General features: G+C 50.7%; 8 protein-coding genes across 8 annotated transcripts; 4 read left to right on the forward strand and 4 right to left on the reverse strand.

Annotated features, from left to right (window-relative positions):
- Positions 1–208: 208 nt before the first annotated feature.
- SEPMUDRAFT_121924 (uncharacterized protein) lies at positions 209–6,459 on the reverse strand. Its single transcript, XM_016901739.1, has 4 exons — positions 6,244–6,459; positions 6,166–6,183; positions 4,617–6,104; positions 209–4,559 (listed from the first exon to the last, which is right to left on the reverse strand). Exons 1-4 carry the CDS (start codon positions 6,260–6,262, stop codon positions 4,426–4,428), a joined length of 1,659 nt encoding a protein of 552 aa, XP_016764510.1. The 5' UTR covers positions 6,263–6,459; the 3' UTR covers positions 209–4,425.
- SEPMUDRAFT_112438 (uncharacterized protein) lies at positions 617–1,681 on the forward strand (the record flags this gene model as incomplete). Its single annotated transcript, XM_016900980.1, has 2 exons — positions 617–1,468; positions 1,529–1,681. 2 exons carry the CDS (start codon positions 617–619, stop codon positions 1,679–1,681), a joined length of 1,005 nt encoding a protein of 334 aa, XP_016764511.1.
- A 536-nt stretch (positions 6,460–6,995) lies between the features above and the next one.
- Positions 6,996–7,547, forward strand: SEPMUDRAFT_33429 (uncharacterized protein; the record flags this gene model as incomplete). The annotated part of the gene is made up of 2 exons (XM_016908538.1): positions 6,996–7,072; positions 7,130–7,547. Coding segments are annotated over 2 exons (495 nt in total), but the record flags the coding sequence as incomplete, so codon positions are not given.
- A 1,669-nt stretch (positions 7,548–9,216) lies between these two features.
- SEPMUDRAFT_145651 (pyruvate kinase) lies at positions 9,217–11,574 on the reverse strand. Its single transcript, XM_016903181.1, has 4 exons — positions 11,231–11,574; positions 10,019–11,147; positions 9,614–9,952; positions 9,217–9,555 (listed from the first exon to the last, which is right to left on the reverse strand). Exons 1-3 carry the CDS (start codon positions 11,349–11,351, stop codon positions 9,619–9,621), a joined length of 1,584 nt encoding a protein of 527 aa, XP_016764513.1. The 5' UTR covers positions 11,352–11,574; the 3' UTR covers positions 9,217–9,555; positions 9,614–9,618.
- A 1,671-nt stretch (positions 11,575–13,245) lies between these two features.
- Positions 13,246–14,052, forward strand: SEPMUDRAFT_8736 (uncharacterized protein; the record flags this gene model as incomplete). The annotated part of the gene is made up of 1 exon (XM_016910442.1): positions 13,246–14,052. A coding segment is annotated over one exon (807 nt), but the record flags the coding sequence as incomplete, so codon positions are not given.
- Positions 14,053–16,649: 2,597 nt separating this feature from the next.
- On the reverse strand, positions 16,650–19,140 carry SEPMUDRAFT_145655 (N amino acid transport system protein). The gene has a single exon (XM_016903182.1). The coding sequence runs from the start codon at positions 18,448–18,450 to the stop codon at positions 17,005–17,007; it is 1,446 nt and encodes a 481-aa protein (XP_016764515.1). The 5' UTR covers positions 18,451–19,140; the 3' UTR covers positions 16,650–17,004.
- A 2,029-nt stretch (positions 19,141–21,169) lies between these two features.
- Positions 21,170–22,225, reverse strand: SEPMUDRAFT_145656 (uncharacterized protein). Its single transcript, XM_016903183.1, has one exon. The coding sequence runs from the start codon at positions 22,216–22,218 to the stop codon at positions 21,325–21,327; it is 894 nt and encodes a 297-aa protein (XP_016764516.1). The 5' UTR covers positions 22,219–22,225; the 3' UTR covers positions 21,170–21,324.
- A 394-nt stretch (positions 22,226–22,619) lies between these two features.
- Positions 22,620–24,298, forward strand: SEPMUDRAFT_152623 (uncharacterized protein; the record flags this gene model as incomplete). Its single annotated transcript, XM_016907475.1, has 1 exon — positions 22,620–24,298. The coding sequence occupies one exon, from the start codon at positions 22,620–22,622 to the stop codon at positions 23,286–23,288; it is 669 nt and encodes a 222-aa protein (XP_016764517.1). The 3' UTR covers positions 23,289–24,298.
- Between the last annotated feature and the right edge of the window lie 775 nt (positions 24,299–25,073).

Below are 25,073 nucleotides of genomic sequence, written 5' to 3' on the forward strand. Positions count from 1 at the left end.
GAGATGCCTGAGCGGACGGTATGTAAAATGCAGCTGATAAGGTATCGCATCTCTGTGGTGTTATCGGTCGGTGCAATCATGGTAACCTTACAGGGTTACAGTACTTCTCCTCATGTTGGTTCCTGCAATCTGCATTATTGATGTTGTACAGCAGGGGAAACGCGCGAGACATGGATGGCGGTTCTAGCGAGACAGACTTCCCCTATCAATTTCTTTTGCGATATCTTTGATCGACATATTGATCCATATCGTCGAAGTAGTGTAGCTACAATATTCCTGATATTATGGAATAGTCCTAGTCTGCGTGCTGATTGTGTGATCAAGTGAAGCCCAAGTCAATAATCAGTGTATAAGCTTCTCAAGCTCGCACAACCTCGCAACCCCGCCTGCCTGTTGGAGCTATCCCTTGTCCACGGCCAAGCAATTCGTGACAATGGTATACCGATCACCAACCACAGATAAACTTCACGTCTCGGGACTACTCACCTCCTCGTTGAAAGAGTCGTTCCATCTCACCTTTCTCGATCGTCTTCAACGCACTCCCAGTCCAGCGGCCTCCTTTATCTATACTGCCACAAGAAGCGAGAACAAGTGAAGAAGAACAACAGCAACGACCATGTCATCCTCCTCACCCTCCAAACCCCAGTTTCTCATCGACCTAGATAGAGATGGCTACGTCGTAGTCCCCTCCGTAGTCCCACCCTCAGTCTGCGCCTCCTTCGTCGAATCCGCCTGGTCATGGCTCGAATCGTTCCCAACCAACAACTTCTCCCGTACAGACCGCAGCACCTGGAAAGCGTCGCATCTGCCATCCGACCACTCCAAAGGCCTGTATAACCGGTACTCCGTCAACCACGAAGCCTTTGTCTGGAACATCCGTACCCAGCCAGGCATTCTCGAGACATTTTCGCAGATCTGGGGAACAGATGATCTCATCGCGTCGTTTGATGGACTCAATATCAGTCTACCTGTGCATCCCGAACATGGACGCACAGATGTGGAAGAGACGAAGCCGTGGGAACATATCGATCAAGATCCTCGAACGATTTCCGAGTGCAAATTATATCAAGGCATCGCAAACCTCGCCGACAACGGGCCCTCGGATGGAGGACTCGTCGTGCTCGCGGGAAGTCATAAACTCCATCAACGCCATTTCGACGCGGTCAATGGAGGAAAGTTCCGGCCCGAATGTGATTTGGGTGAAGGCGAGAATGGATATAACTTCAATCCCGAAGATGCCGCGTGGTATCGAGAGGTAGCAGGGTGTCCGGAGGTGAAAGTATGCGCCAAAGCGGGAGATTTGATTCTGTGGGATAGTCGGACGATACATTGGAACACGAATCCCAAGGGGGAGCGGACGCGGTTTGCGACCTACGTGTGTTACTGTCCGAGGAGTTTTATGACCGAGGAGGAGTTGGAGAAGAAGAGGGAAATTTTCGAGCAGAGAAAGGGAACGACGCACTGGCCGGTGAGTGTGTGGTGCTTGGATCGAGATGCGTGGCTTGCACATACTGACATTGTTTCCAAGAACATGAATATCGTTCCAGCAGATAAGGTCGACTATTATGATGCCAAGCCGAGACGGCCAGACGGTTCCTTGGACCCAGCGGATCGTACTCGACCGTTTCATGAGCCAGAGGTGACTCCCGAAGTGTTGAGGCTGGTCGGTGTGCGTGGCTAGTCTCCCAAGGGCAGTAGCATGCATGACTCCTCTGATCAAGCCGTCCTTTTTTTTGCGACTCGGGCGGTATAGAATACACTCGAAATGGAAGTGAACTTTGTCAAAAGACGGCTCACCCTTTCCCACTCTCCTGTTCACCTTCCCTCTCGCCTTCAAGCCAGATCTCATGCCCGTCGCCATCCCGTACCCACCTCCCCGCTGCCGCCCCAACTATCGCCATTCCTGCCATTCCCCACCAAGCCAGTCCCACCACCCCCCAATTCAACCCCCATCCATAAATATAACCCGCCACAACCGGTCCCACCGTCCTCGTAGCACTACTCACACTCTGCGCAATCCCATGCAAAGTCCCCAATACCGAAGGATGCGGAGAAGCATTATTCACCAAAATCGCCGTCGATGGCAACGCGAATGTACGTGCCAAAACTTGGATGCTGAGAATGAGGGTGATAGAGAGCCACACCCAGATGCCGCTGCTGGGTTGTTCGGGTGCATGGTTGCTGCTGGGAATAACGGCAAGGTAAGGTGCCAGGAAGTAGGAGAGCGGAAACAATAAGAGACTGAGTCGATAGGACCGGATAGTTCCTAACCAGAAGGATACTCGGGGGAAGATGAGGAGTTGGAGGGTGATGCCTATGATGCCGAGGATGGCGAGGGCGGTGCCGATCGCCGGGGGAGGGAGGGCGAGGCCTCCTGTGAAGGTGAATGGTGGATGGGGTTTGTAGTTTTCGGGCAAGGGAAGAGTTTCTTCCGAGGGTTCTGGATTGTAGCGTGGGGTAGAGAGGAACACAAACCAGAGATTGCTGAAAGTTCCGACGTGCATTGCTAACAGGCCGTGGGCAAGAAGGGTGAAGAGGACGTTTGGGGTCCAGATTCTGCGGAAGGGAAGCTTGGCTCTTTTTCGAACGGGAGTGCTGATGGAGTTTAGAGGTTTGGTTGTTGAAGTGGTGGCGAGTTCGAGGTCGTTCAGGACACCGTCCTCTTGCTCTTGAAGAGGCGCGTATTCCTGCTTTGGTGTACTCCGCCTCCACAACATTCTCCCCAAAGATTTGCCAATTTTCAACCCCCAATCACTCTTCCCTCTCAATCCTTCCAAGGTCTCTTCCAATCCCAACACCAGAGCGAGCGTACTCCCGACCAAGAAGCCCGCATTGACCAAGTTCGGCAAAGCATACGGAAACTCCATAAACAACCACACGCCTTTCATACCTCCCCAGGTCCCTCCCGGTCCAAACCAGCCGGGATAACTTCCCGCGGGATCCGCCAACAACCCACCCAACAACGGCCCCACAACAACACCAATGTTGAACGTCATAGGCATCAACAAAAACGCTCTGCTCTGAAACCTCTTCTCCTTTACAATCTCACTGATCATCGTCCTCATAACTCCAACATTCCCGTTCAGAACCCCACCCACAGCTCTCCAACACATGGCCTCCTCAAAAGACCGACTGAATCCAAACCCGAGACTCCCTATCGCTGTGCCCAAGAGTCCAACGAGGATGACTCTTTTCCGCCCCATGTATTCGCTATCGGCGAGACGTCCCCAGAGCATGGCGGTGAGGAACTGAGCAAAGGTGAATGCGGCGGCGAGGAGACCTGCTTGGCGGGCAACGAGGGCATCGCTGGGAGGGCTGCCAGTGGAGGTGGGGAAAGACTTGAGTTGGTAAAACATGTAGCTTTGGAGAGAGGTTTGGGTGAGAGGTTCGGAGAGGCGGGCGAGGGTGAGGATTGCTAATTGGCCTTTTTGGGGGAGGTCTTTCCAGGATACTGGTTGAGGTTTGGAGGTGTCGTTGGGAGGTGGTGGCTCGGCTGCGTCCTCTCCACCGACTGTTTGGGCTGTGTGCGCGACCTTTTGATGTTGTTCGCGTAGTGCATTGAGAGATGGGCGGGATTGTAGGAGAGGTTGGTGCTCGAGTGTGTCGTTTTCGTGACCACCGTCTATTTCACCTTCTTCTTTTTCTTCTTCCTCGGCATATTGGTTGAGGTTCTTTCTCTTTCCTAGCCCTTGGGCCTTCTCCCATGCTATGAGTTCCACATCCGCATATCGCTTCCCATCTTCATCAAAGCTGTGACCCTTACTACTCGATGCGCTAGGGAGCAATGTGGTCGCAGTAGAGTCTACGGTATCCGCAGTAGTTGAACGGACATGTCTCTGCCACGTATCGTCCATACAGCAGTCCGAGTGTGCAGGTATACGAGTTCCCAGGTCGGCGCAATGTGAAAAGTCGGCGGTTAAAGGCCAGAGCAGCGGCGGGATCGGCGATTGCAAAGCTGTGCCAAGACAGAGTGAGTGATGACGAGGGAAAACGAGTTGCGAGATTAGCAGATGAGAAGTCTAGTCGGTCAGCAGAGAAAGTGAAGAGGGAAGAAGAGGTCAAGGTGCTGCTCTGTTCTCTATACGATTACTGATTCGTTCGTTCGAGAGAGGTTGAGGTCTTGCTGCATCCCGCCACTATATGCACGCCGCCGGCGCCTCGTGCGAAGCGCTTTGCGGTGTGGTGCCGAACTTCCGCCTGCGCGATCTGGTGTGGTACGCTATCTGGTACCTGCAGCAGCACGTCGGCCAACATCTTTTTCTGATGTCGGAAATGTTCGATCGTCTATGGCAAAAGCATGGGCAGTAGTACACACGTACTGTACGATGTACATACCTCTGGAGCCCGTCGCGCTTCCAGCCGTCGACACCTTCACGCCGTCGCTGCGTGCTTCCCGTTCCACCCATCAAGAGACAGGTATTCCATCTAGAAGTCGTTTTCATCAGATCCAGCAACAATCACATTGTTGACTTTGAGCACCATGCGGCACAATTGCGTTGCAAGGAGGAGTTGTTGGCGTTTGGAAATCAGAGGATCGATAACGAAATGTTCCTTCATGTCTGCGAGTATTGTGAGCAATGTCTTCACCGCGCAATTGTGAGCTGTAGTAAACATACCATTCGTTCCTGTTTGCATGCAGTCCACGCCAAGACGTCCTCTTCCCTCGCCCTTGCCTTGTCGTGCTTTGAGTTCGGACAAGGACTCGATCGGGCTCAAACCACTGTTCTCCGCAAGTGCCATCGGTACAGCGTCGAGAGCATCAGCAAAAGCGCGCATGCTGTACTGTTCCAAACCAGGAGTGTCTAGCGCTGCTTTCTCGACTGCTAAAGAGCACGCAATCTCAGCAGCACCACCGCCGTACACAATCCGGTTGTCCTTGACGAGGTTGCGCACCACGCAAAGAGCATCATGGAGCGAACGCTTGGCTTCGTCGATGATCATCTTATTGCTACCGCGGATGAAAGCGGTGACAGCGCGTGAGTTGGCGCACTCCTCGATGACCAGCATCTTTTCTCTCGTGGTGCCGAATGACATTTCTCTGACAATGCCTGCGTGGCCCAGTTTCTTCGCGCTCAGGTCCTCGAATCGTGGTACGATGCGCCCGTTGGTGGCAATGGCGATGAGTTCAATCTCTGGACCACCGACCCATCTTACCGCCGGAAGCTCGTTTGTGAGAAGGAGGTGGTTGGCCTCGTCGTCGAAGCCCCACTGGCAGATGACCACGTTGGCGCCCGTGTCCTTGATCTGCTGAATCATCTCGGCAAACTTGGCCTGTTCGTACTTTTGCAGCTCCTTGAACTCGGCAACACTCGTGATATCCAGCTTGTGCTTGGTCTTCGGCTTGGGTGGTTCAAATGCGCAGGTGAGAATGGCAAGCTTCGCGTCTCGTACCTCTGACGGCATTTGTGGGTGGGAGAAGTCTTTGTCCACGATGACACCCTTGACCAGCACAGAGTCCTCTAATGAGCCTCCCACCTTGCCATCGACCTTGATCAACTCAAAGTCCACGTCCTTTCTCTCCAGATCAGCAACGGATAGTACGGCGTCCACAGCCATTTGAGCGAATTGTCCATGTGCCTTGGAAACGATCTTGCTTCCCAGTGACGTTCTGGCGCACTTGTAGAGGTTGTCGGTGTCGGTCTTGCTGAAAGACATGACATCTGATATGCGGTCCAGCTCTGCCACTGCCACCTCGCAAGCCTGGTCATAGCCGTCTGCTATTCTGATGGGGTGGATTCCCTTGTCGATAAGTTCTGCAGCCTGCTCGAGCAGAGCGCCTGCCAGCACCACCACACCTGTCGTTCCATCTCCAATTTCGGCGTCCTGGGATTGTGAGAGTGAGACTAGCAACTTGGCAATGTGATCCTTGATCTCCATCTGGCCAAGAATGGTTGCACCATCGTTGGTGACGGTGATGTCGCCATCGGGTGAAATGAGGATCTTGTCCAGTCCTCGGGGACCTAGCGAGGTCTTGACGATAGAGGAGACAGTGCGAGCGGCGAGAATGTGGTTTTTGACGGCCTCGTTTCCGTGCGTGCGCTTCTTACGGCCCTGGTCACGGACGATGATGAATGGTCGTCCATTCTCGTCCTGTGTGATTTGAGCTATTCTTCATTGTCAGCTACTCCAAACATACATTGCTCCAGTCTGTTTCTCCTCACATACCGTTGCTCAGATCGAGGTCTATTGTCTCGCATTAGCTCCTGCCTCACATCTGTTCTCACTAATCGCCACCGTACTCACTCATGCCTTGGCCTGCCATATTCTCTATTGCAGCTGTGCTTCTTGCACCGTGTTCTCCGCCTTCTTATGCCGTTACGGCGAGATTCCCACTTCTGAAAACACCTCCAGACTACTTTTCCACGCTGCCAGTCGTCTCAGATCGGTGTTTGTCGAAAGGATGGTGATGCGAGAAGTATGTCGAGGCGGCGCAAGAGAGTGATGGGCGGTATGTGTCTGTTGGCCTGTTGCTCGAACTTTTCGTGGAGAGGGTCGCGTCGAAACCCGCTCGCTCGGAAGCACCCGAGAGCTCAGCAGGGTAGGTAGGCGCGACTAGGAAATGAAAGGTTGGACAGAGCTGCGCTTTGCTTTCACATTCACCTCACGCGCGCACTCTCTCTCACTACCTCCTGACACACATTACTGCGCTGCCGCCCCCATATTTTCTTTGAGCGCGTTGCGGCGACTAGAACATTCTGCGACGCGAAGAGCGACGCGAAAGGCGACAGTAGGAACTTCCTGGCAGACGCGCCTGACCTCCACCAGACGAACGTGCCACCATGCCTGGTCAGTTCGAACTCGTCACCTGAGAGCAATTCGGCCCGCTAACAGCATTTATTCGTTCAGCTCTGGTCGAATCCGATGGCTCTGACGTCGATACGCCTGATGAGATACCGGCCAAGGCAAAAGCAGCACAGAGCGAGGAATCAGAGGAGAGCGAGGGCGACGAGGACGAATATGTCGTAGAGAAGATCATCAGCCACAAGTTCGAAGGGGGTGTGACGAAATACTTGATCAAATGGGCTGGCTACGAAGACGAAGCTGACAGGACCTGGGAACCCATCGAGAATCTGTACGCGAGACACTTGGTACACGCGTCCTGATACAACGGTGCTGATCTTTCTCGCAGTTCCGGTGCCCAAGACCTGCTGGAGGCCTATCATCGCAACATTGGTGGCACACCCGAGCCTCCTGTCAAGGGCAAGAAGGCTGGCAAGGGTAATCGGGGAAAGCGAGCTGCCTCTTCTGCCTTCGCAGATTCACCAGCACCCGCTTCAAGCAAGAAGGGACGTGGCCGGAAATCGGATGCCAATGGCGAAGCATGGGAACCGCCTCTCGGCTCTTGGGAGGATCAAGTCAAAGGCGTCACTGCCATCATTGAAGCCGACGACGTCGACGCTGAGGGCACCATCAGCAAGAAGAAGGGCGCCCAATCACTCGAAGGGCTGCTGGAATGGCATAACGGCAAGAAGACGCAGCACAAGATGCCTGTACTACGGCAAAGATGTCCGCAGAAGCTGCTTGACTACTACGAGGGTCATTTGTAAGTTACCCCCCATTCCTGTTCCTCGTGAGGCTTCTGCCACTGCTCGACTGAATCACTGCTTAGACTATTTGTAGATTGAAGCCAAAAATGGATGCTCTGGAGGCTGATGATAACATGGAACTCTGAGCTGACCGTCTCTTGCTTGAATAGGGTCTTCCAAGGTGATCCCAGGTATGTTAGCTGAGAACTTTACCATCGATGCAGCTAGGTGATTGCACTGTACGTTGGGACCTATTCTTGTCTGACTCGCCAATACTGACTGAATATTTTCTTTTCTCGCAGGTCGGACGTCCCGTATTCGGATTTTGACATGTATGAAGAGCACAGTGAAAGTGACAAGGACCTTATCCTTCACAATGGAAATCTTTCTGTGCGTTTGCGACTGCTCTCTGCTTCTCACGCTCAATTGCTACGGCAACCGGCGCTTTCGTGCAATCTTCAATGTTCTTTTTCACAATGACGTCTAGTAGATCCGAAAGGGAAAAACTGTAGGTGTGGTGAATAATTCTGCGATTTTCATGATTCACTATTAGGTATTTTGTAGATTTGTGACCTCTGAAGTCGACGAGTGGATACCTATAATCAAGCCAATGATCACGCTATATATGTGCGCGAGATCCTCGAGGGGACCGAAGTAAGTGTACCTAGGTAGGCATGATTGCTGCTTATGCGATGGAAGCTCCATCTTCATTTCATCTCATTCTACTACATCCTCATAATCCCCAGTCCATCACTAGGTATTTTCAACATCATCACCCACACAAATATCATTATTGGATTTGTGACCCGCGAGATTGTGGTTGTTACAGTTCTATCTCGTACATTCTTCCAATCGAACTCGAAGTCTCTGGACCGACCGGCTCAATGAAAATGAAAAAGAAGAAAAATGGAAAATGGAAAAAAAATTAAAAATGAAAATAAAAATATTCCAATTCATCAAACGCTTCGAATTTCATCCCGACATTAATTGCCTACCTCTCCTCTCCTCTCCCCTCCTACTAAAGAGACTAAATCATCATTCTGTACTCTTGCTAGCATCGCGTACGACGAATCTCGTAGGATTGAGAAAGTCTCGTAGTCTAGCGGAATAGAGGAGGCGGAGAAGAAGAAGAAGAACAGAATACCTACCTTATATAGATAACGACGAGGACGACGACGAGGAGGAGGACGAGGAGGAGGAGGTAGGAATATAAATCTACTTACAGGTATTGATTAACCAAATAATACACCTATTTTCTTATATTTTCTTTGGTCAGCTCTTAAAAAAGTCGGGTCCGAAAAAAAAATTCAAAATCTTTTTAGTATAAGGTAGGTATAATCAATAACTTCACTCGACTTAGGACTCGACTCGATTCGACTTGACTCGACTTGACTGCCTTCAGACTCGACGTGACTCGACGTGACTCGGCTGGACTTGAATAGGATTAAACTAGATATAGGAGAATAAGGTAGGTAGATATAGCCCAGCCATTCGAGGTTGGAATCTGTAAAGGGAAACGTTTCATTAGCAGGAGCCCGTGTGCTACTGCGACGCATCCTCTCTTGAGGTATCTAGTGTATTTGAGATACGCGACCCTTCAGCTCGTCAAAGAGTAAACACTCTTTGTGTTGGCAGGCCCACAGATCATCATTTGAAGACAAGGAGACGTGAAAAAGACGTGAGAACGAATCATGGAAACAGCATTGGTATCATATCTCCTCGCAATCTCCCACGCAGAAGCGACGCGTAAGGAGTAGCAGGCAGCTTGACTTCATACACTTCATAGACTCCCTTCATGCCTGTGCGTATGCGTATCGTCTATCGTCGTATAGTCCACGTGGAGCTTTGCTTCGTAAACTCTATCAGTCCTTATGCGCTCGTCATGAGCCCGCCTAGGCTGCTGGTGCAGTAGCAGACACCACCTGCGGCTCTGGTGAGAAAGGAAAACCTTGCATCTTGCTTCGAATCGAAGCCAGTGGAGTGCTGGCTGGGGGGGATCGCGACTTCAGAGAAGTGTCAGCCTCGGCTTCTACAGCGGAACCATTAGCTTCACCATCTTCCCACCAACCCAAGGCATGAGGACTTACCCACCCTAAGCATTCTGATCGAGACCGAGATCCTCTTCGGCTGGAACCACACGCAGCGTGTTGGTGTGGCCCATTCCACCTCTCCAGCCCTGTACACAAATGACCGCGTCGCCCTTGTTGAGAACACCCAACTTGATGGCATTGCTAATGCCCCACTTGAGACGCTTGTCAACATCCTCTTGCCATGGCGTGGTCTTGAAGTCGGGCTTCTCCTGATCGTAGTGGAAGGGGTAGACACCACGATACAAGTGGGAGTAGCGAGAGGCGCGAGCGTTGCGTGTGACCATGATGATGGGGCAGACTGGACGGTATTTGGAGATGAGGCGGGCGGTATTACCCCTGAGGATGTGTTAGCACGAGAGGAGGGGATGGTGTGGGAGAGAGGAAGAGGAACATGGTACTCACGAGGTGGTCAGGACGAGAATGGCTCCAGCGTTCTGCTCGAGAGAAGCAGACACGGCAGCCATGGCGCAGTTCTCGGTGGTTGGCACAGGTCGTGGTGCAAGCTTCTTCAACTCATCGTACGAGTTCAAGTACGGGATGGCAATCTCAGCCAACAAACATGTCTCGTGCATCATGGTCACAGCCTCGCGTGGGTAGTTGCCCTTGGCAGTCTCGCCAGACAACATGACACAGTCGGCGCCATCCAGAACAGCATTGCCCACATCGCTGACCTCGGCACGGGTGGGGCGTGGGTTGTAGGTCATGCTCTCCAGCATTTGAGTGGCGCAAATGGAGGGCTTACCCGCAATGTTGCACTTGGTGATCATCATCTTCTGTGCAATGAAAACCTGGGCGGGAGGGATCTCGATACCCAAATCACCACGAGCCACCATGACACCGTCGGTGACCTTGAGGATCTCGTCAAAGTTGTTGACTCCCTGTTGGTTCTCAATCTTGGCGATGATCTGGATGTCCTTGCCCTCCTCACCGAGCACCTCACGGATAGCGGTAATGTCCTCTGCGCGACGAATAAACGAGGCAAAGACCATGTCCACGTTGTTCTTGACACCAAATTTCAAATCGGCCTTGTCCTTTTCGCTCAGAGCGGGGAGATCAACGTCTGTCTTGGGCAGGTTGACACCCTTCTTGCTGCTGATCTTGCCGTTGTTGATCGCCTTGCACTTCAGTGTCTTGTCGTCCACCACCTCCAGCACCTCGAAAGCGAGCACACCGTCGTCGACGTAGATGGTGCGGCCCTTTTCAATGACCTTGGTGATGTTCTTGTAGTCGACGTACATGTTCTTGTTGTCGGAAGCGGTGGCATACTTGTCGTCTGTGGTGATGTTGATCTCGGAGCCTGCGGAAATGGGAATGTCCTCGTCGTTTGGAGTGTTTCCCGTGCGGATCTCGGGACCCTTGGTGTCGAGGGCGATGGCGACAGGGCGGCCTTCTTGGGTGGCCTCGGCCTTGCGGGCATTGTCAATGACGGACTGGTGGTACTCGTAGCTGCCGTGAGAGAAGTTCATGCGAACGACCTGCAGACCAGCAGTGCGGAGCATGTTGATCTTCTCGGGCGAGTTGGTCTTGGGGCCTGCAATGCGATGGCTCGCGTTAGTGACATTCATCCCATTTCTGTGATGTGTCTCATCTCTATTTCTCTCTTCGGAGTCATACCAATGGTGCAGATGATGGAGGTGCGTCTGAACTGCTTTGGCGGGTGGTATTCGGTGTTGAGGGACGCGAGCCATTGCACACGCGTGCGGCCATACTCCTGGTGCACGAGAGAGTCTCCCATGATGCTGTCGGTGCGAGGGGGAGAGTGTGTGTGGTCGGTGGCTAGCTCTTTTGCTAGAATGTGTGGTGGTGGTGGTGTTTTGGTTGAAGAAGAAGTGGTGGGGGTAGCAACTTTTTCAGCTGACTAGGCGGTCGTAGTAAGTGTTGGCGGGGGGAGCTGCGTAACACGCAATGTGGAGTTTTAGCGGTGCAACTCCGAGACAGAGGACGGGGAGAAAGGGGTGGTGGTAGTAGTGGACAGTGAAGGGAGGATGTCAGAAACAGGCAAAGGAGAAGATATAATAAAGGAGGATGGATCCAAGATACATGTACCTCTCCTTTCCTCTATACCTGACCGGACAGACTGATACAGGAGGGCCCGCCCGTGTGTTTGTGGAACCCCCACCAAAACCGCCTCCCATTACTCTCTCTCCCTCTCCCTCTCCCAGTCTCCCTCTGTCTCTCAACATACATGGACGAGTCGTCGAGTCCACAATAATCATGCAGTCAGCAAGTCCATTATGGATTAGGTAGTACATCTGCAAGTGAATCTCCGGACATGATGGACGTGTCTATTCTATTGGCTGTCCCTGTTCCTGGATGGATGCACTCTGGACATATCCGCCGGCACAGCTACCCTTTCTTTTCCACGCCTTGCCAATCTTTTTTCTCTGCTCATCACCACCCTCTCACACGTCGCGATAACGCCAACCTACGTACGTGGTGGTCTCACAAAAGAAACTCTGCTCTCCGACTCTCCACTACTGTAACCTTGGCGCCCTGCCGATACCTCACTTCACTTTACTTTTTTCCCCAAATCGGCCAACACTTCTCGGCGCATATCTTCTTACAGCCTTGGCCGAGTGCCACCATCCCTGTCTCCCTTCGGACAGCGACCATGACGACGCCGTAGATGAGTCGCCCATCAGCACACTAGGGGCATCATCCCGTGGCATTAAAACTGCTGCACTGGAGCTGATAGCACAAGGAGATCAGACTACTATTTCCCCAGAATTGCGCCGTCTCGGGCGGGCTGGACTAGGCTCTAGTGACAATGCCAAGAAGAAGTATAAACCGGGTGCTATACTAGTGCTACATGTCGTGTATGCACCGTTATATACTTCAGGTACCTCGTCAGGCGCAGGTAGGGACTAGGGTGATTGTGATACGAGTTTATCGTCGCCATCATCCTCCTCAGTCGAGTGTATACCACTGCCAGCGAGGCAGACGCAGGTCATCAATCATGTCTTTTTCCAAAGGAGACTTTTGTGAAGCCTGTCAGATCAAGATCAGCCTAAGGATAGCAAGCTGATCCATGGAGAGCTTAACATCAACAGGGTCCATGTAGTTGAAAATACACCAGGTGGCCAGGATTGGCGACGTGGGCCTTTTTCACATCTCACGTCCTTCGCGCGCTGAAGACGACGACGCAAAAGACGAGACGGCAGAGGCTAACAGTGAAGATGATTTATTAGCTACTGCCATTGCACTCCAGAGAGCACAATCCAGACATCGGCGGTGCTCTTCGCAATCCGGCCCACCATTGAGCGGCGGCTACACAAGAAGGCGATGCGAAGCGGTATACAGGAATCCAGTCCCCCATTCACCAATCCCAGCTTCCGCGCCTCCAGCCGAGAAGACAGCACGACATGGAAAAAGCCAAGCTACATGACCTATACCACCTCTACACAGAACGGAAGAAACAACTCCACTGGCCTGGCCTTGCGCGCATCCGCACCCGAACCACACGCCCTATCCTCCTCCTCCTCCTCCTCCTCCTCCTCTTCCTCTACTTCCTCCTCTTCCGCATCCGCCCCGCCATAAAAACCCACTACAACTCCCTCCCTCTCCCATCCGACCTCTCCTTCTTCGACCTAACCACCTATCCCTATCCCACCGAAAATCTCCCCTCCGTAACCCTCGTCGTCGCCACGACTTCCAAAGACAACATTTCCTGGACCACGCATCTCTCCATCCCCAACCTCCGTGTAATTCGCTACATCAGCGACTCCTCCACGGCACCCTATCATCCCGCAATCCCTTACAAAGGCCGCGAAGCACTCATTTATCTGACGTATCTTCACGATTACTATCATTCTCTCTCCGATATTACCATTTTTACTCATGCTTCCCCGGATCCTTGGCACATTGATTCGACTTTATTACATTCTCTCCCATTTGCTTTGACGCATTTGGATCTTTCCAAGATTTTTTCTCCTTCTTCTCCTTCCTCTTCCTCTTTTGGTTTTCCAGGCGACGGACAACGCGAATATTTTAATTTACGAACCAGTTGGAAATTTGGATGTCCCGATTGGATTGAGGCGAGAAATGAGACTTGGCATGATATTATTAAACCCGAACAAGAGCATATGGCTGCTGCTATGAGGGATCTTTTTGGAAATAGCAGCAGCAGTAACGATGGTATTGTTCCTGGCCCGCACAACAACAACAACAACAACAACAAAACACAATCCCTCCGCATCCCCAAAATCCTCGCCTCACCCTGCTGTTCCCAATTCGCCGTAACCCGCCACGCAATCCACCGGCGTTCCCTCCCGGAATACTCACACTACATTTCCTGGTTCGGCGCCACCTCCCTCCCGGACAGCACGACAGGGCGCATCTGGGAAAGACTCTGGCCGTGGGTGTTCCTGCAACGCAAAGCTCGAGATTGTGTTGTCGAAGAAAAAGCTCTGTGTGACATGTATGGAGTGTGTTTTGCGCGGGGGCGAGAGGGAAGAGAGAAGTTTGAAAAAGTTTGGGAGGAGAGAAGGGGGTTGGAAGAGAAGTTTTTGAAAAGTAAAAGGGGGTTGTGGAGGGAGGTTTTTTGGCCAAGGGAGGTGGCGGGGATGAGGGTGAAGTGGGTTGTGTTGACGGAGTGGTTGAGGGGGGCTTTGGAGGGGGCTTTGGAGAGGGGAAGGGAGAGGAGGGAGTGGAGGGAGAGGGAGGGGAATGGGACTGGGGGGTGGTGATTATGACTTTGTATTTTTGATGTATAAATATAATCGAGTAATGAAAGAAAGAAATGGAAATCGTTATAATTTACTCTTCTCTTACTCCACCGCCTTGGGATTCACCACCGCCTCACTCACCTTCCTTCTTCTCCCTTCCCCTTCCCCTTCCCCTTCCTCTTCCTCTTCAGAAGAAATCATCTCCTTCACCACCATCTCCATCTTCTTCCCATTCACCGTCCTCAGAATTTCCCGAAACCTGAACCACATAACTTCAAAACATGTCTCTTAGACAAAACCCTCCTTGATCGCACTTTTGAATCCTTCCAACACGCTCCTTTGTTAGGTAACTTTCCCTTTTCCCTTTTCTCATCCCCACAAACAAAAAAACACCGTTTCATCACCCTCTCCCTCTCCCTCTCCCTCTCCCTTCTCATCAACACCCTCCCTCCTTCCTCTTCCTCTTCCTCTTATTTCTCTCCTCCCCACAAAAATCCCCTCATCCAAAAAAACCCCTCCAAAAAAAACCGCTATAAGTCTCACACAATCGCATAAATTCCTCCCCCTGAACCAAATCTAATACCCGAAGGATTTGTTCAAAAAACTCCATCCATCCATCCGATCAACCCTGAAGAAATCTACCTACCCTTTCTTTTGTCGCCGGGACAAAACTTTCAGCCAAATCATGTCATATTTGAGCCCCAACAACAATTCTGCCATTCTGAACCTCCTCCTCCTCCTCCTCCTCCTCGATGAGCGAATCTGAAAAAAAAGAGTTTAGTAACAATTCTGTAGACTTCTCTTGTAAAATCGAATTTAGAGTCTTTTTCATCATACCGGCAGAAGAATAAAGGTAGCAAAATCAATAAAGGATTCGTAAAAGGCAACTTTTTCTTCTCTTATCAAATACAAGGACTTGGATCAGAAGTTAATATTTGGCATCTCTATAAAAACAATCAATAAGGTACTCTCACAACCACCCTCCTCAATCCCATCTCAATCCCATCTCCATGCCAACTCCTCTACAACATCTTCGGCATAACCTACCTTCATCCTCATCCTCATCCTCTTCCTCTTCCCCATCCTCATCTCACCGCTTTCCCTTTCCTTATACAACATATACGAAATCCCCAAACAATAACCTACCCTACCCTAATCTCTATCTCTTCAAACCACACATCCCTCTCCTCCAAATCCAATTCAATTCAGGACTAAAATACAAACAAAGTGAAAAAAAGAAAAAAAAAAAAAAAAAAAAAAAAAAAAAAAAAAAAAAAAAAAAAAAACAACTCCTAAATTCGGGGAGTTATAAATGGCGGGCCCAGAAATTCTAAATGGCGGGCAATCTGGCGCCAAGCCTCAGAGCGTCACGTGTCCCCCTACACACATATACATACACAACTCAAATCCCACGGATTTCGCGATTTCGGAGCGATTGGCGCCCTCTTCGCTATTATTACCTCCGCCAAGTCCATCTCTTTCTCTGGCCTGTAATTGGCTCGGTTCTGCGTCCGGTAGATCAGTCGCTACTGGGTTAGTCGATAAATTCTCTGCCTCTGCGGCTGTACCGCTCTCGTCGAGGAGTCTGTTAATAGATTCGTCGAGCTCGGCGTCTGTTAGTATAGCGCGCGCGCGTCACATCGGGTGTCTCTATATTAAGATAGAGAGGTTCGTATATAGACAGAGAGAGAGAGTGTGTGTATGTGTATGTAGTACATACTATATGTTGGAGGAGGCAAATATTGAGGTGTCGTAGAATATTGGAGTGTCGTTGACACGTGACCTTCTGAGGCTTGGCGCTAGATTGCCCGCCATTTAGAATTTCTGGGCCCGCCATTTATCAATGCCCCTAAATTCGCCCGCTATATATTGTAATAAAAGTACCTTACCTACCTACTATAGCGGGAGTAATAAGTGCTAGCAACGCGATTCTCCTTCCTCGTTAATGCGTAACTGGACTATAGATACAAGTGGAGGAGAGTACTACATGTACCTTAATAAATATTCATACTGTAGTCTGTAGAGACTCGCGTGCCAGAAAAAAAAGTCGTACTGTACTAGGTAGGTACCTCATACCTCCTACCTCCTACCTCCTACTTCCTCCTACCTCCTACGTCCTACCTCCTACCTCCTATACCTTACCTCCCATTTTTTCCTTTGCTGGAATTTCTTGTTTTCTAGTTGTCTGGTTGCATGTGATGTGCCCATCGTCGGTCGGTCGGTCAGTAGGTACTCCTACTCGGTCCATGATGGGAGTGTGTAGTGGCCGGCGCCGGAATTCTTCTGAGTGGTGTATGTCTAGGAGCTATGTTTTCGGGCGCTGTTTCTTTTTTTTTTTTTTTCTTTTTTTTTCTTTTTTCTTTTTTTTTCAGTGTGATTATTGTTGCTATATAGCTAAGTACCTATTGTGCTTCCTTCCTCTATGGCTCTATGGCAGATGCTGGAGAAGAGGCAAAGACATGTATCAAGGGTATCCTACCTCTGTGGCCTGTAGCAAGTCATACAGGCTGCATGTACGGGAGCATGCTGATGCGCATCAGTGTTGATGTATCATTCATAGTCATTTCGTTATGTACAGTGCAACTTTTTCTTCCTCTCAACTATGTCCAAGAACGTGAAATGCCTCTTTTCCCAATGAGCACCCGACCATCACAGCGCCATCGCCATGCCTTTTTTTTTTTCTTTCTGTTCCGTCGGATTCTCTCGAGCCGAACCTCAAGTGGTCTACGAGTACGATGAAGAGTCACATGTGAAACTTCCTCTCACATTACCAGAATTGTACTGGTTGATAATGTCTTGCACACTGGCATATGTTCCTGCAACAAGCACGATGCCTCCAATGACAAGGACCAGCGCATTGATGATGCTGAGAGTAATGTTCTTCCAGCCCCGATGCCATTTGCCCTCTTTGATGAGCTGGAACCAGAACAGAGCGGGAAAGTAAAAGGTGAAGCCGGAGATGAAGAGCGAGGAGATGAGACCGAGCAAGGCGTTGAAGAAGGGAATGGCCTCGGCAATGATCCAGCCAATAATGGTAATGACGGCGATGAGAGCAATCCAGATCCACCACGCCTTCTTGTTTCTCATGTACTTGATGTCGAGCTGGTTCTTGAACGCCAGGTCCATAATGTATCGGCCCACGACGGTGCCGTTGATACTTCCGGAAATGAAGATGACGGGGAGCGCGATGCCGAATGCGACGCGGGAGACGGTGAATCCGGCCGAGAGCAGAGCGGGAGACTTGACCGCCGAGCCGACGAATGCGTAGATGAGAGCGCCAGTCAGGGTGTAGATGAAGATTTCAATCAGTCCCAGAGCCCAGATGGATTTGACGAAGTCCTTGGGAGTGTGCATCTCCGACATGAAACTGAATTGGCAGACGGCAAAGGAGTATGCGAAAATAATGTTGGTAGTGGACAGGAAGGCAGCATAGAAGGTGGTACCCTCTTCTGGCCAGAGCTGCCAGTCCACGGCGGAGAGGCCTCCGGGAGCCTGGTGTGCTTCGACACCAGTGGCGATGATGGTGATGAGGATGGCAGCAATGATGGAGACAAAGTCAATGTAGCCGAGAATGGCGACATCATGGAAGGTGGGAGGCAAGGCCACGACGAACAGGATAATGGCGGAAATAATGGACCAGACCAGTGCGCAAATGGTGGGTTCGTTGACAATGCGGATGAATGCAATGGTACCCGTCAGGGCGTGCGAGCCGACCAGCAGCACCAGGAAGAGCACAAACATGACAGCGGTCAGCCAGTAGCCGAAGCGTCCCCAGATCAACCGGACAGCTTCGGCATAATCGTTGACGTGAGGGTACTTCAGCTTGACCTGTCCGACGACATAGGAGGTGTAGATGGCGATGAGACCGAGACCAACACACATGATGACACCCGGAACCATACCCAGAGTGGCGAAAGCTGAAGGGACAGAGAGGGAGCCGAGGGCGATGGCTTCCACAATCAGACAGATGGTGAGTCGTTGCCAGCTGAGTCGTTTGAACTTGTCTTCGCCTTCCGCGAGGGTCACGACGGCGCCCAGTTGGTTCTCGGGGTCAATCTTCTCAGCATCCTTTGCCATGCTGCTCCCGCTTGCCTCGTCGCTCAATGGCTTCTCCCCGCGATAGCCCCCATTGCTGCGGACGGCGCCATACTCAGTCACGCCAGCAGACATGGTCCAATACAAGCGCGATATGAGCCGACAGCGAGATGGAGAGGAGGGGAAATGGTGGGTGGTCGGTGGTCAGTGGGAGGTGGAAGAGTTCAGTGTTGACAGTCGTAGTGAGAATAGTGAGAAGGAACAAGCTTGTCGAGTCGGGCGATGGAGTGGGTTTTGAGTAGCGGTGGGCCAGCAGTGGACCAGCAGCATCAACTAGCAGTGGGAGTGTGTCATATTCGACCGGGAGTACATGTAAGTGGCATGTGCGCGGAAACCACCGTGCACGCGAGACTCCAGAGTCCAGACAGGACAGGACAGGACAGGACCGGTCCGGTGAGGTCGGGTAGATGTCGAGGGGATTGGGAGGGACCTGGTAGGGTGGAGGTGGTAAGGTGGTAAGGTGGTAGTCTCCTCTCTGCCACTGCCACTGCCACTGGCCCGGTACTACCTTACTACCTCACTGTAGGTACATAAGGTACTGTAGGTAAGTAGGTACGGAAGGAGTGGCACCGGGTTGATAGGAAGACAGTAGTAGGAGGTAGAGCGAATCAACGTCACGTCGGTCATTCTGTCGGAGCGCCAACGAGGGCAAAGATAAGCAGCAGCAGCAGCAGCAGCAGCAGCAGCAGAGGCCATTGCAGGAGTTGCAGTGCGGGCAAGGAAAAGCTTCCATTCATTACCTCCTAGGAGGTACATACTGTCTCCTCCCCTCCAATGCGTGAGAAGGGAGAGTGGTTTAGGACAACAGGTGACAGGGTGGAGTGCTTTAGCTTCTATTTTCCATCCTCCCATCCTGACATCAACCAGAAACGACGTCATCACCGCCATCATCATCATCATCCATGTCCATGGGAGCCCCGAAGTGTTGGCAGAGGTGGGAGGTTAAAAAAAAGTAAAGCCGACCAAGGCCGTGGCGCTTGTAAAGCATCTCTTGTGAGTCTTGCTTGTGCTTGTCCTGCTTGATTTCTCTCCCATGTGCATCGCATCCAGTGGAAGCACAAGAAGAAGAAGAAGAAGAAGAAGACGAAGAGCAAAGAAGCTCTCCAGCCCTGCACCAACAAGCATCTCTTGGCCTGCCCTGCTATACGCCTCACAGCCCTATCACATACATACAGACCCAGTAAGTACGTAGGTACATAAATCTCTCATAGACCAGGTACCACTCCTGCACCTATTCTCCTACACCTCCTACAATAAAACGAAATGCCATCACTAATAGATAGGAAGTAGTCGGCCCGCAACCTCCAATCAATTGCACCTGTTGTCCAATATATCGCTCTCGCTCTCTCTCTCTCGCTCTCTCTACCTGACCTGGCCCGACCACCGTTCCATGGTCGAGTGTACATATCTCCTACAGCACACTTGTTAATAATACAATGCATCCTGGACGTTCCGGCTGTATGTAAGAGAGATCCCTCGGTACATCGGCAACCGGCCCCAAGCCTCTCTTCTACATCGGGATATCCTAACCGAGCTTAGAACTTTTTTTCCTCCCTCTCTCTCTCTTACCCAAACAAAACCCCATGTACGTACGTAACACACACACACACACATGCACCCGGCGATTGGAACATTCCATTATACATCTTCTTTGCATGCTTCTCCCTGCCGACTCTTGTTGGGTCTTCTAGGATACACTACCTGATCTCGGAGCTACAACCTATCGCCTTGTGTACTCGACTGCTCTCCTCCACTTACACATCGTCCTGCTATCTTTCTTACCTACCTTACCTCTTAACGGGCAGTACCTCACATTTGCCACACACGAAAGGAAACCCGGAATTATATCCCTCAAAACAGTACGAGAAGCAAAAATCTCTCACATCCTAGTCTAGGTATTGCTGCCTTACTAGGCTTGCCTTACCTACCTACCTACCTCCTACATGTCTAGGTACCTAAGGTAAACGTACCTTTTTCCTTTTTATACTGTACTGTACATCCAGCTAGCAGAAGAACAAGGTGTCCAATCGTTTTTTTCCGCTCGATTTTTAAGTCTAAGCTAGCTAAGCATAGCGGAACGGAACGGCTAGACTCGGTATAAGTACCCTCCTAGAGGTAGCAGGTCCCTAGGTAGGTACAAAGTATATATGTACAGTATGTAGAAGAACCTTGCTTTCTAGAAAAATAAAAATAAAAAAAGTCCCTCAAACTTCAAAGCTTCGAGGGATACAATTTGAATTCACGTACAAATCTACTCTGGAGATGTAAGGTAAGGTAAGGTATAGAACTATTCAGATAGATACTATACAGTACTACCTTAGTACTCTAAGAAAAAAAAAGACCCTTGAGCAGCAAGTATATAAGTAAAGCTCGAGCACAATTGAACTCTACCTTACCTTAAGGATACGAGGTAAGGTAAGGTAAGGTACCTAAAGGGTACAATTTGATTTCACACGTACAAAATCTACCCTTGGGTACCTTAACTATAGATACAGGTATGTAAGGTAATGTAAGGTAATGTAGGTATAGAATCTACCTATACCTAACTGTAATACCTACCTACTTACCTTATTCACCCTCATCTTATCTCCCTAGGTAGGTAGGTAGGTACCTCAGAAAGAAATCCCGTCGTCTATAGAGCTTATTATTCATATTAAGAAAGGGAAAGGGAAAGTACCTTACCTGACCTGACCTTTGCACGGGACATTCATGGAGGTAGGTAGGTAATCATCATTGTGTGTCCGAGAAAAATGGAGGGCCTTGGGCTCATGAGTGCAATTCGCTCGCTCTCTCTCTCGTCTCAAAGTTGCTTCGATTGGTTGGTTCCGGTTTTCTACAGGTTACATTAATTGTCTCGTATGAGGCAGGCTACAAGAAAGTCACGCTCGATTCCTGTCAGTCTCCCCTCAAGAGACACTCCTGTCAATCTCCCCTCAAGAGACACTCCTGTCAAGGCCTCGCAATGGATTTCATAGGTGGCACAAGAGGCCTCAGCGGTGCTGCGCGACCTTTTCCCGCTGCAGCACCTTCATCACTACTCTTTTCCTTCCTCCCACCATAACCCTCACCCTCCTCCTCAAACGGAATCTGATACCACAGATTCTCCCATACTCCGGGTACCGCAGCGCGGTCAATCGCCTGATCCCTTTTCACATAAAACCTCGACGTCCACCTCTTCATAAATCCCGCCAACAACCGATGATCCTCCCTCTTCGCCGCCATCGGATCATTTCCCACTTCCTCCCGAGGGACATGTTGCAAATTCGCAATCCCGGCCTTCAAACTCGGCCGTAATCTCCTCAGCTCCCCAAATTCCAAATTCCTCGTCTTTGGCCACGGCGCCCATCTCATAAACTGCAATTCAATCGGTAAATTCTCTTTCCCCCTCCTCTCCGCACTCCACCTCCTCAACCCATCTTTCCCTCCTCGCCGCACGTGATCCGGCAACGTCACGCGAATCCCATGAATCATCGGTCCCGTCAGTAGTGAGACTGCAATTGCAGGCGTCGCGGAAACGGCGATGCAGGTTGGGATCCACCAGTTGCTGTGTTCGGGCGAAAAGTAAAACCCGGGAGCGTAGATGGTCGTGCCGACGAGGAAGATGACGAGCGTGAACATGCGAGTGAGACCGACACTGAGCGTGGCGGGTGTGCCGCTGCGGTAGATGTTGATTGTGGCGGGATAGAGAGGGCTGGATTTTTGGTTGCGGATTGCGAGAGCTGCGGAGCTGGCGGGTCGGATATGTCTTCCGAGGACGGCGCTGAGGTGCGGCGGAGGTACATGTAGTCGGAGGGAGAGGGGGTGCCGGGGAGCCTGCCGGAGCAGGCTGGATATGAGAGGCATCACATGCTGAGGTGATGGGAGTGACTGAAGGACGAGATGGAGTTGAAGAGTGATATGGGAAGGTGTGGAAGTCTCAAGGCGAGTTTCGGCCGAGACTTTCTTCACTCAATGGATGGGAGTGCTTGGGCGGGCATGTGAAGGCTGGACACGATATATCAGAGGCACAACGACGCGCAAACCTCTCGGTCGATTGATCAGTATATTTTGTGCGGGATCTCAAGAAGTAAATTATGGTTGTGATCGCTAGGTACGCGACGACGCCTGAGGCTGATATATTCTCGCTGCTCTTGCACATTTGAATTTGCGTACGAAAGAAAGTGCAGGTGCTTCAATGGTGTTGATGACCTCATCATCAAAACTCTCGTGCAACTTTCGTGATTGACACTCGATCACGGTCTTTCATGTACCTACCACTGCATTGCCCATTGAAAATAGACCAAGAATCTCTCGGTATGGGCTCCGCATCTTCTAAAGCAGCCAAAACAGCTGGTTCCGCTGCCCGGAAATACCCAGCTCGTTCACCACTGGCGTCAGCAACAACCAACACTCCCGCTCCTCCTCCACCACCCTCATTCGCACCACAACAACCAGGCCCAACAGTGCGACCAGCCCCCAGCGCCAGCGGCGAAAGAGACGCCGCCATAAACCTCGATGCCTCCGATCCAGACTTTGCGCAATCCCTCCGCAATCTAGGTCCTGTTCAACCCAATCCTACGCTTTCGCCGACATCAGCCTTCAATCAGAGCCATTCGTCCTCATCAACAACACGACAACCCGATCCGAGACTCAATCCCGCTGTTCTCGTGCTTTCTGCTCGAGCGGATCTGGCTAGTAGGGCCGATGCAGAGATTGCAGAGACTGGACGACGGGGGAGGGAGAATAAGCGAGAGTTTTTGGATGTATATACCATCAGGCAGATCTTGACGTTAAGAGAGCAGGGAAGGAGTGGCGAGGCTATTGAGAAGCATTTGAGCTTGAAGAAGGGCGTGGTGGAGAGATTGGGCGTCGAGGGAGTATTTGGGTTGATTCAAGAAAGTGGAAGGGCGGAGAAGGAGGTGAGGATGGTGTGAAGTACGAATGGCATTTATGCGGATCAGCAAATCAGAAGTTTGTGGGTGTGATTCTTGAAGGAGCGATCATCAGACGAGGTGACAAGAGCCAAAGGCATCGAGGCGAAGGGGGAAGACAGCTGAGATTACCATCCAGTCGTCTCTGAAGCCCTCACACCGGACTGGCGCGAATATTGCCGCCGACATGTCCAATTGGCCTCCACTTCAGTTCGCCAACAGCCACTGCTATAGCATACAGCTGGCATCAATGGATTCCCGTCCAATTCTTCCAATAGATCCCACTCTTTCGACACAGAGGGGGCCTGAAACAGAAACATTTTCTACATGTGGATTACTGCGAGTGAAAATGCTTATTTGCAAATTCGCGAATGAAGGCAAAAGACCTCTCTCGAAGAATTGGTCCGCGCCTTGAAGCCGTCTACCCCGGCCCCTGACACCGTCACACCCTTGACTACACGAGTACACGTTTGACTAGGACTGATGCACGCTCCCGATGAAGCATGATACAACGTTTCTCAAGGCTCGAGCTTTTTCGGGCTTTTACAAGGCTCAAGCCTGCCTAGGTGACACGATGCCTGTCAGGAGATTAACAGTAAACTGTGTGCAACGAGCAAAACCTTCATTGTTGCTCTGCGAGCGGAGCCGAAACTGATCCTGGAGTCACTTTGCAACCTTGCGACGAATACACCATCGAGTTTTTTACTGAACGAGACTCACGAGAGCGTAAACATGAAGTTCAACAACGCTGGTCTATAACGGGACCGCCCGCATAGAGTTCTGACTACCTCCTACAACTAGCTAGGAGGCAGTGAGCTTTTTCCGAACCCTGACCGGTGTTGGAGTTCCAGCTCTGCAATAATAAGTACGAAACTCATTTCCGCGGTACTGTAGGGCACAAAACCCAGTATGCAGCAATTATAGATAGCAAGAGGGGCCACAACATCCTCCAATCCCTAAAGGCTTCTTCGCCGACCCTATTACAGCTACTAGACGAGTCCAGCAACCATGCCACGAACACTCCCTACGAACATCACGAAGCTCCTGTTGAATATAGCACTTATATTCTTCTTGTTCCCGATTGCCGGGAGTTGTGATAAAGCCTGGGTCGCCTTGCCGATAGAAAATCAAGATGGCTGTGAAGAATTTTGCCATTATTGCACAACACCAAACTCAAAGGTACCTTATAAACACCTACCTTATACATGATTTCTACCTACCTATAGAGCAAGAATTTGACTGAATGATGTTTATTTTTTTGTAGTATTCTAACGGCTATTGTCACCATTACGAAGGACCGTCACCGCATTATGCATATGCGAGGGGACTCAAGTGTATAGAGCAACATTATTGTCACTAGTAAGTTTCTGATGCAAAAGGAAAAGAAGAAGAAAAGAAGTAAAGAAGAAGAAAAGAAAACAAAAGAGGAAAAAGAGAAAAGAAGAGAAAAGAAAAGAAAAATAAATAAATAAACGCAATTTTTGAACTGTTCGCTGATTCGAAGCTACCTTCCTTAGGAGAGAAATGAAAACTCTACCCTTTCTATCTTTCCAGGCTGACGATTTTCCGTTATATCATGATATCTCACTTGGATACATGATTGCGATAAGAGGAAGGATACTTTATCGTCTCGTTATGAGAAGATGATCAAGAAAAGAAAGAAAGAGAGAGGGAGGGAGGGAGAGAGAGGGAGACACACACACACACACAGAGAGAGAGAGAGAGAGAGAGAGAGAGAGAGAGAGAGAGAGAGAGAGAGAGAGAGAGAGAGAGAGAGAGAGAGAGAGA

This window comes from Sphaerulina musiva (genome assembly GCF_000320565.1).
Source record: "Sphaerulina musiva SO2202 unplaced genomic scaffold SEPMUscaffold_1, whole genome shotgun sequence".
NCBI lineage: Eukaryota > Fungi > Ascomycota > Dothideomycetes > Mycosphaerellales > Mycosphaerellaceae > Sphaerulina > Sphaerulina musiva.